The sequence below is a fragment of the Sesamum indicum genome, linkage group LG1 (genome assembly GCF_026168435.1).
Source record: "Sesamum indicum cultivar Baizhima isolate 11 linkage group LG1, ASM2616843v1, whole genome shotgun sequence".
NCBI lineage: Eukaryota > Viridiplantae > Streptophyta > Magnoliopsida > Lamiales > Pedaliaceae > Sesamum > Sesamum indicum.
Genome location: NC_142657.1, coordinates 22,013,435 through 22,027,398, shown reverse-complemented (window position 1 = coordinate 22,027,398; position 13,964 = coordinate 22,013,435). Strand labels below are relative to the sequence as shown.

The 13,964-nt window shown below is 33.0% G+C and overlaps 1 protein-coding gene across 2 annotated transcripts; it reads left to right on the top strand.

The window, feature by feature from the left end:
* Positions 1–3,029: 3,029 nt before the first annotated feature.
* On the top strand, positions 3,030–7,965 carry LOC105171088 (Golgi SNAP receptor complex member 1-2). Of its 2 annotated transcripts, XR_848542.3 has the most exons (7): positions 3,030–3,428; positions 4,263–4,459; positions 5,844–5,933; positions 6,014–6,085; positions 7,064–7,193; positions 7,280–7,537; positions 7,649–7,965. XR_848542.3 is itself a non-coding variant. In XM_011092106.3 (6 exons), the coding sequence occupies exons 1-6, from the start codon at positions 3,308–3,310 to the stop codon at positions 7,375–7,377; spliced, it is 708 nt and encodes a 235-aa protein (XP_011090408.1). In that variant the 5' UTR covers positions 3,030–3,307; the 3' UTR covers positions 7,378–7,597. The 2 variants fall into 2 exon arrangements, 1 of the variants encoding a protein (XP_011090408.1); XM_011092106.3 differs by lacking the exon at positions 7,649–7,965 and having other exon boundaries at positions 7,280–7,597.
* Positions 7,966–13,964: the final 5,999 nt, after the last annotated feature.

The following is a 13,964-nucleotide window of genomic DNA, read 5'->3' as shown; positions in this document are numbered from 1 at the left end:
TATTAATGGAGTAAATTAACAAAAATAAAATATTAAAGAAGTACATCATATAAGTTTTTTATGTTGGTTTTGTCTGGAAGACCAAATTAAGCCAACCGTGCAATATTTTTTTAATATTTTTTAGTATTCATGCAAATAAAAAAACTTATGAAATTCGCAAAAATCTTGGATGTACCCAAACGTAACGTAGTGCATACGCAGCCGTACATACGGTCTGTACTTTTCTGCCGAATACAAAACTAACCTGGAGGTGGTGGGCCTACCTTGACAAAAATGGGACAAATGTGTCCACTTATTCTAAAGTTGTGGGCCGTCTGGTCTAGTGGAATATAGACCAAACCGGCCCATTTCACCTTTCTTATTTCTTCCACGTAATCCCAACTAAATCTCAATTTCGTGGAAACAAAAATTAAAATTTTTTACTGAATAAATAAAAAGTGAGATAAAGAAGAATCAAACACATCAAGATTACGCTTTTACTACCAAATCCCGTTTTATTTATCTTTAATTTTCTTTTTGTGTTAATCTTATCTTAAAGTGAAATTGTTGCCTTTTTTTTTTTAATCATGTATGATAATGATACATATCAATTTTACTTTTCGTACTTTTATCGTGTACAAATGAGATATATTTAATGGTTTTGAATCATCAAGCATCATGAGCAATCATAGCTAATAAAGTATCTCCACACAAATTGGAGATAATTTGATCAAGAATTTTGTGTAAAATAGTTGATCGATGTATTCTCAATCTCTTACAATTAAAAGATTAAATTAGAAAAATAGATAATTCCAGCAAAAATATTTTGATATTTAATTCAGACCAAATAAACGAATAGTTGGAGAGAATTGTAATCTCGTATCTCATATATATATAATAGATACAAAATATTTATATTAATTATACATCTAAAAACTATATTAATTATACAAAATTACAATAATAATAAGTATGAACAATGGCCCACATCAATTGAGAATCAAAGCAGTTCCAGAAAATATTTATAGTGTATATTTGTGTTTCGAGTATAATATATGAATTGAAATTAAGTTAATTGATGGCGAATACTTTTGTGAATAGGTGCAATAATAGTGTAATAGTTGTATAGTGTGATTTAGAATAGCAAACGCCTGGAGCATTGACTTTGCAGTGGATTTAAGTGAAGATTGAGACGACTAAAGGTACATTTCTAGTACGTACAACTCAATCAATTAGTCAATTAATTTGGCCGCCCAAGACTGGGACTTCTTATTTATTTATTTATTGAACATGAAGACAACTTTGAATTTTTGTGTTTCCCACATTTGTTGTACTAAGTTGAACAAACATGCATGTGGTTTATCCTTTCACAAAAGCAGCTGTAATCGCTTCATAAATTGACTATTATAATATAGGAAGGCATTTAATTAACGCTTACCTTATTCAAAAAATTAAATTGTCTGAAAAAAGAAAATATTTAATATTCCTAATGTTTGTTTTTATCTAATAAATAACTTCATTTATTAGTTAAATATTAATAAATTCGATGAATTTGACTAAGGGAATGATTTATTTGTTGGACAGAAATAAATGTGAATATAATTTTTCAAATCCCAGGGAAGCACTGTGTATTAATATTTATTTTTTCTTTTTTTTTTTTGAGGGGGGGGGGGGGGGATAATTCAAGGTTAGTTGAGCAATAACCTCAGACCTTGTTGATATAATTAGAGAAATTCAGAGACAGATAGATTGGTTGAACTTTGATTGCTATGTATATATGTTTTAATTCGTACCTACTTTATTAATTATATATTCATGCATGGGAGACGTGGTACATTATATGTGTCTATATATATATATATATATTAATAAATTCTGAAAAGTATTTATTCAAAGTGACATATTTTCGATCTGGTACTGAGATGGATTGGAGGGCATGCGAATATTAATTTATTTTTTATGTGTAAAGTATTATAATAAAAGCATAATATCAATAATAAAATATAAAAAAATCTTTGAATGATCACCAGATATATAAATATTAACATAGTTATTCTAATTTTATCACAATAAAATCTTTAATTTGATGACACTCAGTATACAATTCGATGCATCTTACTCAAGTTCAATTTCAATTAATAAAAATAATGAAGCAAATCAACTTTAGACGTGCGTTAGTAAAAATAATGAAGCAAATCAACTTTAGACGTGCACGAGTAGATTTCAATTAGTAAAAATAATGAAGCAAATCAACTTTAGACGTGCACGAGTAGAAAATTAACTTTAAAGAGATGATCGTTTGTGGAAGAATAAGCAAACTCGACAGTATTTTAGTCGGTACATATTAATAAAAAATAATTAATTTAATCCCCTCACACTTAATAAATAGTATAAATTAATTATAATATAATCCGAATGAATTAGTCTCATCCGAAAGTCTTGCTGGAAGACAACGAGATATCAATCGTTATTTACATTATTTAATATTTTTAAATTGATATATTTTTGTCAGTAATCAGGATGCCACCAATTTGGGTCTCACTAATATACGTGTATTAATTTATTTTAATAATAATTATGAAGTATTGATATATTCGATATTAGTAACAGACTTTTACAGCACATGTGATGAATTCTGGGTCTCAAATGTGCATATTTTTATAGCAGCCCTCAATCATCACATTAGATAACTGGGTTAATATTGGAAGCCCACTTCCAAGATTTGGGTTTTACTTGGACTTGGTGATATCTGGGCCACAGATTTATAATAGAAATACTCTTTGGGCTGGTTTAGGTAGTTTGAGAAATTGGGCATTACACTTGAAATTTTTAAAACGTTCTTGATGAATTACAATTAGTATTATATTCTGACTACAAAAGGTGGGCTGTTAGCAAGAGTACCTTGCAACTATGATTTTAGTTATGGATAAAATCACTTAAAAGAATAATTGAGAAATCAGCACTAATCCTGTTGACGTATTTATTCTCTTTTGTTGCAGTGGATAGTAATTAGGAGGGATGAGGAACTTGACGTAACGTATTTTAGGAAAAAAGAAACAATTGGTAGCAAGGGGTAAAAGAGTAATTAAAGTCAACCCGAAGCGCAGATGCACTCGCTCGCAGGCGTAGTGGGCAACGAAATAAGGAAACTGGAGTGTTAGAAACTGCATCAGTCACCAACACTGTTGCGCACTCGGATCCCGCGACCCGCCCAATTCCAACTGTAGACAACTGACGGATTTGGATCGTAATTAGTGTATAGAACAAAGTAAGACGGCTCGGAAACCGGTTCGGGTCACTGTAGATTCTGGTGCCCGAGGATCCGAGTATGGATGTGTTGCAGGAATCGGGCTGGGAAGAGCTCCGGAAAGAGGCTCGGAAAATCGAAGGCGATCTAGATGTCAAGCTCTCGTCGTATGCTAAGCTCGGCGCGCGTTTCACGCAAGGAGGTTAAGCATTTTTCTTTCTCTGTACTTACTATCAATCAGCTGGATGGTCGTGTTAAACTACCTGTTGGCTGTATTTTCTTTAGCAAATTCTTTTTGTAAATCCAAAATAACTTTTTGGGCAATGCGTGATGGGTTTTTTATCTTCTTAAATGATAAGGGAGAGTGGAACACCTTGATCCCATCTGGATCGTGCATTGGCAGCGATAACCATAACTTGCTGAAATCATTTGAAACTGAATTGATTTTACTGGATTTTTGGGTTTTCTGGTGTGTCTGCAATTTTAGATCTGTTGATGCGGCTTGTCTTAAGAGTTAATTGTGAATGTTAAAACTCTATATTAATACCTCACGGAGTTTATAGTTTATCTATTGGCTGCAAAAGTGGCTTGCGGCTGTGATTAAACTAATGAGCATTTGGTCTGGGGATGAGGTAATATGATGACTTTAAAGTCCTCCTATTGACTACTGCGAGTGAGAGACAATAGGCTAAGCATTGTCTTCTTGTTGTTAAGTAGTTAAATTAGTTTATTACATAAGTTCTCAAGTTTTATAACTACTGGATGTTTTTATATTTCTACCAAAAGGTCTTTTAACTTGGGAAATATTAGATGGACTTGATGCTGATCATATCTGTAAGTTTAAGGAGTGATCTGCTTTCTTATGGTTGCTTCTGGCAACCGAAATATTGGAGTAATGTTACTTGTTGAAGAGCTTTTCCAATAATAAACTGAAGACAGTTTTACAGCATGGTGTTTGACACCCGCAACACTTTTTATATAATGAATATGACTTGGTGCAAGGCCTTGTGTTTTTTATGAGATCATGTGTTTCCAGGCTTTGTCGATGCTGGTTCACCAACTCTTGGGTCCAGCAGGTCGTGGAAGTCTATGGAAATGGAGATTCAGTCATTGCTTGAGAAGTTGCTGGATATAAATGATTCAATGAGTCGGTGTGCTGCATCTGCAGGGCCTGCTACTTCGGTTACTCAAAAGCTTGCAAGGCATAGAGACATATTGCATGAGTTTACGCAGGTCAGTTACTATTCGACAAGAAACAAGAATTACAACTGGGGAAGTGGTTTTCTGGTTGATACACTCAATTTTTTGTTTTTCTAGTGAAAATATTAATGAAATTCAGCAAAGCTAAAGAGGTGGTTGATATGAGCAATGATTATGATGATTGATCTACCCTTTTTTAGTGAACTTTGCTTGGCAATCATTTTTATCTATTCGCTACAACATCAGAATTCAGAATTAGTAAGCTATAACTTTCTCAAGATGCTTTATCTTATTCACGCTTTTTCCATCAGACAGCATCTAGCTTTTCATTCAAGGAATACTCAGCAAATGTGCCATGTGGAGGGATCAAAATTTTAACTGGGCAGCTAGTTCTCTATGCTCCACTTACTTTGCTTTATTTTGTTTCTTCACATTTTCTAAATTCTTCCATACAAAAGAACATGTCCAAACTTTGATTTAACATTTCGATTATACTTGGGGAAATATCCTGACCCCATATCCATGTCCTGTGCAAAACCAAAACTGATGATAGGTTAACTCTGAGGATAATGTGACAGTTTGTATACCTACACTCTGTAGTAACATGTAGTTTATTAGAAATATTTACCAGTCAAGAGAAATAAAAACAGAGGATAATGATGATTGGATAATTGATCCGAGGGTTGTCAATGGGCCTATTTGTTGCATTGGCTTTTTATGTTCTTGCTCGGGTAAGTTTTAGACATTACTTGCTATTTTAAGGAACATCAATTAGGACGGGGCATCCTGTGTATGAATGAATCTTTTGTTAACTGTCCCTGTTATAAGTGAGTCATGATGATTAAGTAGAGTGTCTAATATTCAAATAATACCTTCTACTGATATACCTGAGATTATTGGGAGCTCAATTCACAGTCCTCATCCTTCTTTTGTCTCAAATGGTCGTTGGCTTTTGACTGCTTGTGGATTAGTAGATTTTGGGAATTGGAAGTATTTCTTGTGTGGATTAAGTAGGGTGTCTAAGTTTCTAACATTTTTCCACTAATGAACTATTTCAACATACTCATGTGATCATCTTTTCATTTTATTCATTGGATTGTCAGGTACGGATTGATTTATTTGTTTATTTCTCTGTCCTAGACTTGCTATGAAATAAACTAGCTTGTTGTGGTTCTTATCTTCATTTACCTAAATTTGTCCTTACAATAATATGTCATGTGGTTGATGAGTAAATATTTCATCTTATGATTTTCAAATTAAGGATGATTTGTGAAGGAGCCTGAACCTTTTCTGGCTATCCTTCTCTTGCCTTGCCAAGAGCTTCTGCCTATATTTCACAGAGCTCTTCTTGTATTCATTTTTCCTGCCATAATTTTTATCTTGAAATCTGGTGGAAGTGACTGCAGATCTTATGTAGGAATTTAGACGTATCAAGGGAAATATTAGCTCAATGAGGGAACATGCTGAACTTCTTAGTTCTGTTCGAGATGATATCAGTGAGTACAAGGTGATGCCATGTAATTCATCAATATGGTTAGACACAGTTTTCTTGGGAATCATGTTTTAGCTAAAAGTTGTTTTATGCAGGCTTCTGGGAATGGGTCTCCAAGAATGCATTTGCTACGGGAAAGAGCTGCGATACATGGAAGCATATCTCATGTAAGATTTATAAGCTGCTGACAATTGTGTCTTGGGTATGACTTTCAGAAGAGCTTTTGTTTGTGATTTTATGAACTGGTGTAGCTTAGGGTGGAGTGGACCCGGAGGGTGTTGAGCTAAGCTTCTAAGCTCCTCAAAACATCTTATAAGATGTTTGGGAGCTTATATGCTCTTGAAATCATTTGAGAATATTTTTCAGAAAGAGCTTCTGGATCTTATAAGATCTTAATTTTTTTTAACTTTACCTAACTTTTTTAAAAACATCTTATAAGATCTATATAATTAACATTCATAAGACAAAAATATCCTCATTTTTGGATATGACTCAATTTTAACCTTCACATATTTCACACTATTCTTGAACGGCCTCCTCCTGTCTCCAGTTCTAATCTTATGGCGCCTACCATTGTATGAAAATCCAATATTAAATTACATTTGTATCAATTCTCATGTCAAAATTTTCATTTTTGTAAAAAAGGATTATCAGTTAAGTTTTTATTTGGAGTTAAACCTATAATACTTATGAAAGTATTTTAAAAAGATTAGACCCAAAATGTCACTGTTTAGCTACTTACTTGATCTTAATGGTATTATGTTCTCTTTTAATCATTATATCAATTAAAAGAGCTTTTTATGCCACACACTCTAAGCACATAATGTTTTAGTTTATCCAAACGCTTTACAAGCTTATTTTTAGAATAAGATCCAACATCTTAGAAGTTCCTATAACAACTTATAAGATATAGGAGCTTATAAGATGCTGTAAATAAGCTTAGCCAAACACCCTCTTAGTTTGATGAGGGTTGAAGGTGTCTTTTTAATTACTTTCATTATTGTCTCACCATCTTGATTGTTGTACTTCATCCAAAAAATTTTTTAGTCTCTCGTGGTTTTGTTATTTGCGTACATAAAAAAATTTACAGTATGTGAATGGTGTCAATTATTAAACCTCTAGACATTTTGGTGAACTTCTTACAGATTGATGATGTGATTAGTCAAGCTCAAGCGACCAGAGCTGTCTTGGGCTCTCAAAGGGCCTTGTTTGGAGATGTTCAAGGAAAAGTCAAGCTACTGGGTGACAAATTTCCGGTCATTCGTGGTCTAATTGGTAATTTCCTGAAGAGGTGTTGCTTCCTTTAAGCGAGATATGCAAAAAAAGCTATGCTTGACTACCTAGCTATTTGATTCTCTCAGGTTCTATCCGAAGAAAACGATCAAGGGACACTCTCATCCTCTCTGCAGTTATTGCTGCTTGTACACTTTTCCTCATCATCTATTGGCTTTCAAAGTGAAGGGACACTTGATCTATTCCGATAACTGAAGGAAAAGAGGCTCTCTGAGCAAATTTCCAGGCGTAGTTTATCAGAACAAAATTCTTTTCAAGTTCAACAGTCTGTGACCTGCCTATTTCACGTTGTCTTAGCCAATACTCTTTACATGTACAGAAAGAATGTGAGTTCTGGTTATTCTAGTGACGAGAACATAATGATTTGACTGATGATAGTTTCTTTACATTTGTGTTTTTAACATGTGGATGCTATCTCAATACGCTACTTTTCTCAGGGTGCCATTTTAGGGTAACTGTACCAGTTCCCAGCTGCTCCACCAAAGACGCCGACTTTGAAGTGTCTTGGATCTTTCTTCTTGTCTTTGTTATCTTTGATCTATGTGTGAACTTTTCCAGAACATCCGAATCTGCACCAAGTATCATGTTGTGTGTCAATATCTGACTAGAACTTGTAGAAGATAATAGCATATGTTTATAATTTTGAACAATTCTGTGTAGTTACACTTCATTGGACTGATAGAGCTGTTGAAGGTACCAATACATTGTATCGCTGTGGACTTACTGTTCCTGCAATTAAAATCAAGTCGTGACAGTCTGTAGCTGGTAACCCAAAAAAAAAAAAAAGAAAAAGTTGTTTAGCTGCCATTCTTTAGCAGTATGAGTGAGTTGTTAGATTGCAAACGTTTCTCCTATGCACTTAGCTTCTTCCGCTCCAATGCATCAGTGGTCAGAGAAGGGACCTTTTCTTAGTTGGACTGTTGGATCACCTATGGAGGCATAATTGGGTCCGTGTGACAACAGTTTGTAATATTCAAACTGGGTTCTGACAACGTGCATTAAGTTCATGTAATGTTTTTGGACCATGTTCGTGAAATTCAAAGCATTGGGATAAAATAAAATGTTGGAAGTTAACTTATGATAATTAATCAGGTTAAAACTGAAGGAGTTTATTGACGAAACAAAAATGAATTTTGAATCTTTTATACTTATAAAATCCCATTCATTTTGATTTCTCATATATATTTTTAATATATCAGGAATGAGCCTATTAGGAATGTTCATGAATGAATAATAGTGGTAAAGCAGAAAAGTCCAAGTTGCTCTGAATTCATTATGGCAGGTGAAGAAGGGTGGTTTTAAATGAGGCGTAAAAGCGATTAAGGTGACAGTTTGGAGTTGATAGCGTGCACAAAAGGGCAGGCCCTTGCCAAAACTTTTCCCCACCTCTCTCTCTACAAAGCCAAATTACTGTTCCTTTTTTTTTTTTTCTTTCTGCTTGTCATTTTTACAAACACCAAAGCAGGCATGGGGATGGGGGAATGCAGACATGCATACATGGTACCTAGATTCGATGCAATTGCTGATTTCTTGTCACTTATATGGGGAGAATCTGCTGCAAAATCTGTGTAAAAACAAACCCAATACATGTTTTTCTTACCATAGGAGCCCTATATTTATAAACACATGTAATAGAGTCTATCTAAACACACACATATTTTCAACTGAAAAAGTATACATCTACCTCTGCCCCCTCAGCTCCCATTGTATGAAGCTAGGTACATAGCTATATCTCCTACCACATACTACTAGTCTATGTATGTAGTTTTGTACGTACTATACCATCTCCACACAGAGAGAGAGAGAGAGAGAGAGAGAGTGGTGGTGTGTAATTGAGGTTGAGATGCCAAAAACATGTTACAGTGTCCGCAGCGCGCTCATTAATTGCGGGTATCGGTCTTTCCATCTTTCTCGATTTTCTCACAATTCACGCACACTCTCTTGTTTGTGAATGGATGAATTAAAGTAGGATTCCCATTAATTGAGTGATAGATAAATTATAATTATGTTAAGACACTTTTCCTCTTTAATTATTAATCCAGATAAGTAATTAACGATGTTAAGTAGTAGTGATGAAATTAGTAAGATTTAGTATTTAGTGTTATGATATGGATGAAGAGGGTAGGTACGTCGTACGTACATGAAATTGAATAGTATGAATCATGCAAGTGGTAGGCGTAGGCTCTTTGATTTTGTTTGGGTTGAATTGAAAAAGGAAGGGTTGATATTGATATGTATGTCACCACTTATGACTGCCACCATTTTTTCATTTCACCTACTATAAATTTTCTGCTTGCTTTTTTAAGCTACGTACACCTTTGGCTTGGCTGCCTAAATACCCACACACCCACATTCATCTGTGTCTCTCTCTTAGGCCGGGTGGTCTACGTATGTTTGTGAATTAAGTGGGCTGGTGGCTGTGTGTTGTTTGACATTGTGCATAACAAAAAGGTGTAAGAGAATTATTAATTAGAAAGAAAAATGTTTGTGTCAGGGGCTGACACTTTGCACACACCCTAATTCAACCAATATGAATTTTATCTTTTGTGTTTGAATTACAAAAAGGTTAATTCATTGAAAAATAAATTTGAATGCGTAGGAAGGGAGGGGTGAGGGGTCTTAGTCCCAAAACCAAATGGAATTGGAGGTGGAAGTGTACATGAAATGTAGTGGAGAAATGTTATATTATATGTAGTGACATTACATTATTATTCAGATGTAAGAAGGTTGGCAGAACATACGTACACCATCCCTCTCCCTCTACCACTATTACCCTACCCCTTTATCACACGACAAAACACATAGAAACAACCCCCCAATATCCCTTCCACTATCATACAATATCTATAAAATTCCACACCTTTAATTTTCTCAATCTATTATTGTTTATGTCTTCAGTATTTGCCTCTTTTCTTACAAATATTTCTTACTCGTACTACTCTTTTCACTACACTCAACGTCTAAGTATATTAGAGTTGTGATGTATTCATCTTTTGATTCATTTAAGATTTGACCCAATCAGCTAATTCAATGATGTATTAAAAATATAATAATCTTGTTATATATTTGATTAAATCGAATGTTTGATCGAAGACTCGATTGAATGGTACATTAATTTTTCTTCGTCAATTTAGTCACTTTTTTAGTAATTTTCACCTCACATCTAATTAATTAATAAACTTTAGGATTGCTAGCTTCTGAATTATTTGTTCATTCAGATTCTAATAAAAGAGTGTATTTAACTATTTCATTAGGGAAAAAAAAAAGAATTATCCAAATTAATTATACTCAGTTGTACAATCAATCAACTTGAAACCAATGAATGTGGATTTGTTTATTGTTCTGCAGGTATTAATTGAACCAAAGTGATATTCATGGCCCCATATATACAGTACTATTACTATTATGTGACGTGGTAGTGATTTCGACTGAAGATTGATATGAAAAATTTACTTTTGATATAATAATACAATCAGGTATAATTTTAGTGTAATATTTAATTATGGTTAATTGCTATAATTGATAAAAGAATATCCGTAGTAAATAGTCATTGATCACTGTGGGGGTGGCTAAAACATTTGTCATGACTCTTAACCATGACAAATAACTTTTTCTTGATGGAAAATCTTTGTTTTTGTATTGATTTTATTTAACCGGGATCAATAAAAAGTATTTACCATAATTTTTAGTTCATAGTTATTAAAATTGTAGTCAATAGTAATTTTTTTTTCTAGTGATTGTAACTTGGATTAAAAAAATAATATTTTGAATATTTATATTGGAGTTGAAAATTTTATGGTATGATAAGGTGTAGGCAGTTATTTTGAATATTGGGTGGAAAAAATACTTTTGTGCCCTTAACAATAGTTTAATGTTATAGCGAACAAAAAAAATGAAATTTTACTCCAATAATTTATGGGGAGTGGTATTTTTGATCATGCACGAATTAATTTTCGCAATTTAATCCTATAACTTAATAATTTAGTAATTTTCATCATTTTTCTGTTAATTTGGTCGAAAAATTGCATGTGACTTACAGATGACCCAATTAAATTGTATTTTTAGTCATGTAACTTAGGACACATTAGCATTTTTAGTCCTATAATTTAGGAGAATTGCCATTTTTAGTCATGCGTGAATTACTTTACAGGATCAAAATTGAATTTCCAGCCAAATTGGCTGGAAAAGGATTAAAATTGCTAAAATCATGAAGTTACATGACTAGATTGCAAAAATTAATTTATACACGACTAAAAATACCACCCCTCCTAAATTACATGATTAAAATTACAATTTTCCCTATTACAGGTATATCCATCATTGTGAAACATATTTTTTTTTAAAAAAAAAATAATTAATTATAGCTAGTTAGATTTGTCCAATTCCATTTTCAGTACCAGACATAAATATTTGTACAAATTAAAGAACAGGGTCAATAATCATAAATAGCATTAATTAATTCGTTTATGAATAAATCATGAAAATGTGATTAATAATATTGAATTTGTACATCTATTATATCAATTACGTGCACATGGGTCAAAATCAATATTGGAAGTCAGTAAACTGCACCGATTGATGACATAATTCCATGGTGAAGATCAGTCAAGCATGTGAATTAATGTGATGAACATAAAAGGAAAGACGATAAATTAGAACGTTTTTGCTAAATTTGAGCATTTTCTTGGTCAGAATATGAACTTAGTTTCCCTGCGCTCCTCCTCAAATTATATATCTATCTATATTGTCAATATTCGTTGTGATTAACAACATTCTGGAAAGTACTATAATAATTCATACGACAAACAATACAAGTGAGAGAGGAAAAGAAAAAGAAATATAATTTACGAAATTACACTTTTAATCTCACATAATAAGGGATTGAACACTTTTAGTCGTCTATTTTATGGGATTTTCAAAATACTCTCAAAATTAAAAAATGCTCGGCACATTTAGTTCTATGCTATACGAGATCTTTAAAATGTTCTTAAAATTAAAAAAATTCGACACATTTTAGTCCTTTAAAATTCCGTAAAGAAGAGGACTAAATGTGTCGAGTTGAAGAGCAATATGAAGTGGGGTAAATTATAAATGGAAGGGCAGAGAGAGCAGAAAGTTGAGAGGAGGAGGAGGCAATGAAGAGTGAAGATGAAGATCCCCATTCCCCACACCAACTAGAGTGGGAGTGGACCACAAGAGCATGTGTGAAGAAAAGGAGAAAACAGTAATTAACACAATTTCTCCAGGGCAGTTTCTGGAAAAGAAAGAGAAAAGGCCGTTGTTTGTTCTTATTTTCTTTTTTTGCCCTCTTTGGTTCTTTCTAACTCCGGTCCACGAGGTTTGATGTTTTGGATGTGATAGTTTTCAATTATGTAAGAGAACACCCATCTTTTTCACACCAAATGCCCATCACACAAACATATTATATATTTCTTTGTTTCTTGGCTTACACAAATAAAAAATCAGAAAAGACACTTTATTTTATATATGAAGCTGCAATGCCATTCTATCCTCATAATTATACAATTCTCACATGTAGAGACAGTAGTCAACAACATATGAAAAATAGAATGTCCTAACTCTTTGCTACCTTGTTTTTTTACTGTTACAACAGAGACTAAACCCTTAATTTGTTGTGCAACCCTAATCTTAACCTGTATGTATGTACAAATATTGATTACCCAAGAAATGAGAGCTAAAAGGAAAAATAAAAATGAAATTGGGATATGGATGTATGGATGTATGTATGTATAGCACAGATAACGAAACATAGCTTGATTTGCACATAAATTAGCCAAAGGGAGTTGCAGAAAATAATGTAAGGACAAAAGGCTACATAAATGAAAAAAATGGAAGATATCTGTCTTCTGATTTCACTGACAACTACGTATCTGTGTGTGTGTGGGGGAGAGAGAGAATAGGCTGTGCGAGCGGTCAAATCACCAAAAATGCTATTCTTTATTATTTTTTGTTGTAATCCGCTTGTGCGTATTATGTATTTTGGATTTAGGCTCTGTTTCTGCTGAATATGTGAAAAAAATAAATTAAAAGTATTTAGTTAACGGAAATGACTATAATATCCTTATCGACATTCTTAACTCTCTGTAACCCTAATGAAACCCATTCCACCATGTTCATACCCATTCACGTGGTCGGACGACTCGGACCGTTCCCAACCAACCACCACCTACGGTGGCCGTGCTGGTGGCAACGGTGTCCTCCATATCTGTTATCAAACATAATTAAGATGACAATGTTGACGAGACAAATTATTAGAGAATAATTAATTTTACATGATTGAGTAATTTGTTTTTTGGTGGATTGATTATAATCAATTAATAATTTCATAATACCAAATCAAAAAATTCATAATTTATAATATTTAATACAATATATTTTAGTATCAATTATTTATATTTATCTATAACTACTATTAAAGTCAAAAAATAACTACTAAAATAACAATCCGTATTTGGGTGAGATTCAGGGGTTCCAATTTTGCCAATTAAATTAGCTAGGTCTCATTTGAGAATTTTTAAATATTAGCAATTTTAATCAAATATTTTATAGAATTTTTATAAGGGTTCATTACACTTAGACCTCTTCTAAAAATACAATATCCCAAAAAAAGTCCTAACATTATACTTACACCCCATTTAAAAATTCATTGTTTACTTCTGACCTCCCTTATTGATATTTGGACCACAAATGCTGACATTAGCAAAAGTTCTTTATATAAATTTTTAATTTTAT

What these genes read in the sequence shown, in the direction of transcription:
- LOC105171088 (XM_011092106.3), top strand. Translation starts at nt 3,308, where the DNA reads ATGGATGTGTTGCAGGAATCGGGCTGGGAAGAGCTCCGGAAAGAGGCT. An exon ending in ATGATATCAGTGAGTACAAG is followed by an intron (nt 5,934 to 6,013) that starts GTGATGCCATGT and finishes TGTTTTATGCAG; the next exon opens with GCTTCTGGGAATGGGTCTCC. An exon ending in TACATGGAAGCATATCTCAT is followed by an intron (nt 6,086 to 7,063) that starts GTAAGATTTATA and finishes AACTTCTTACAG; the next exon opens with ATTGATGATGTGATTAGTCA.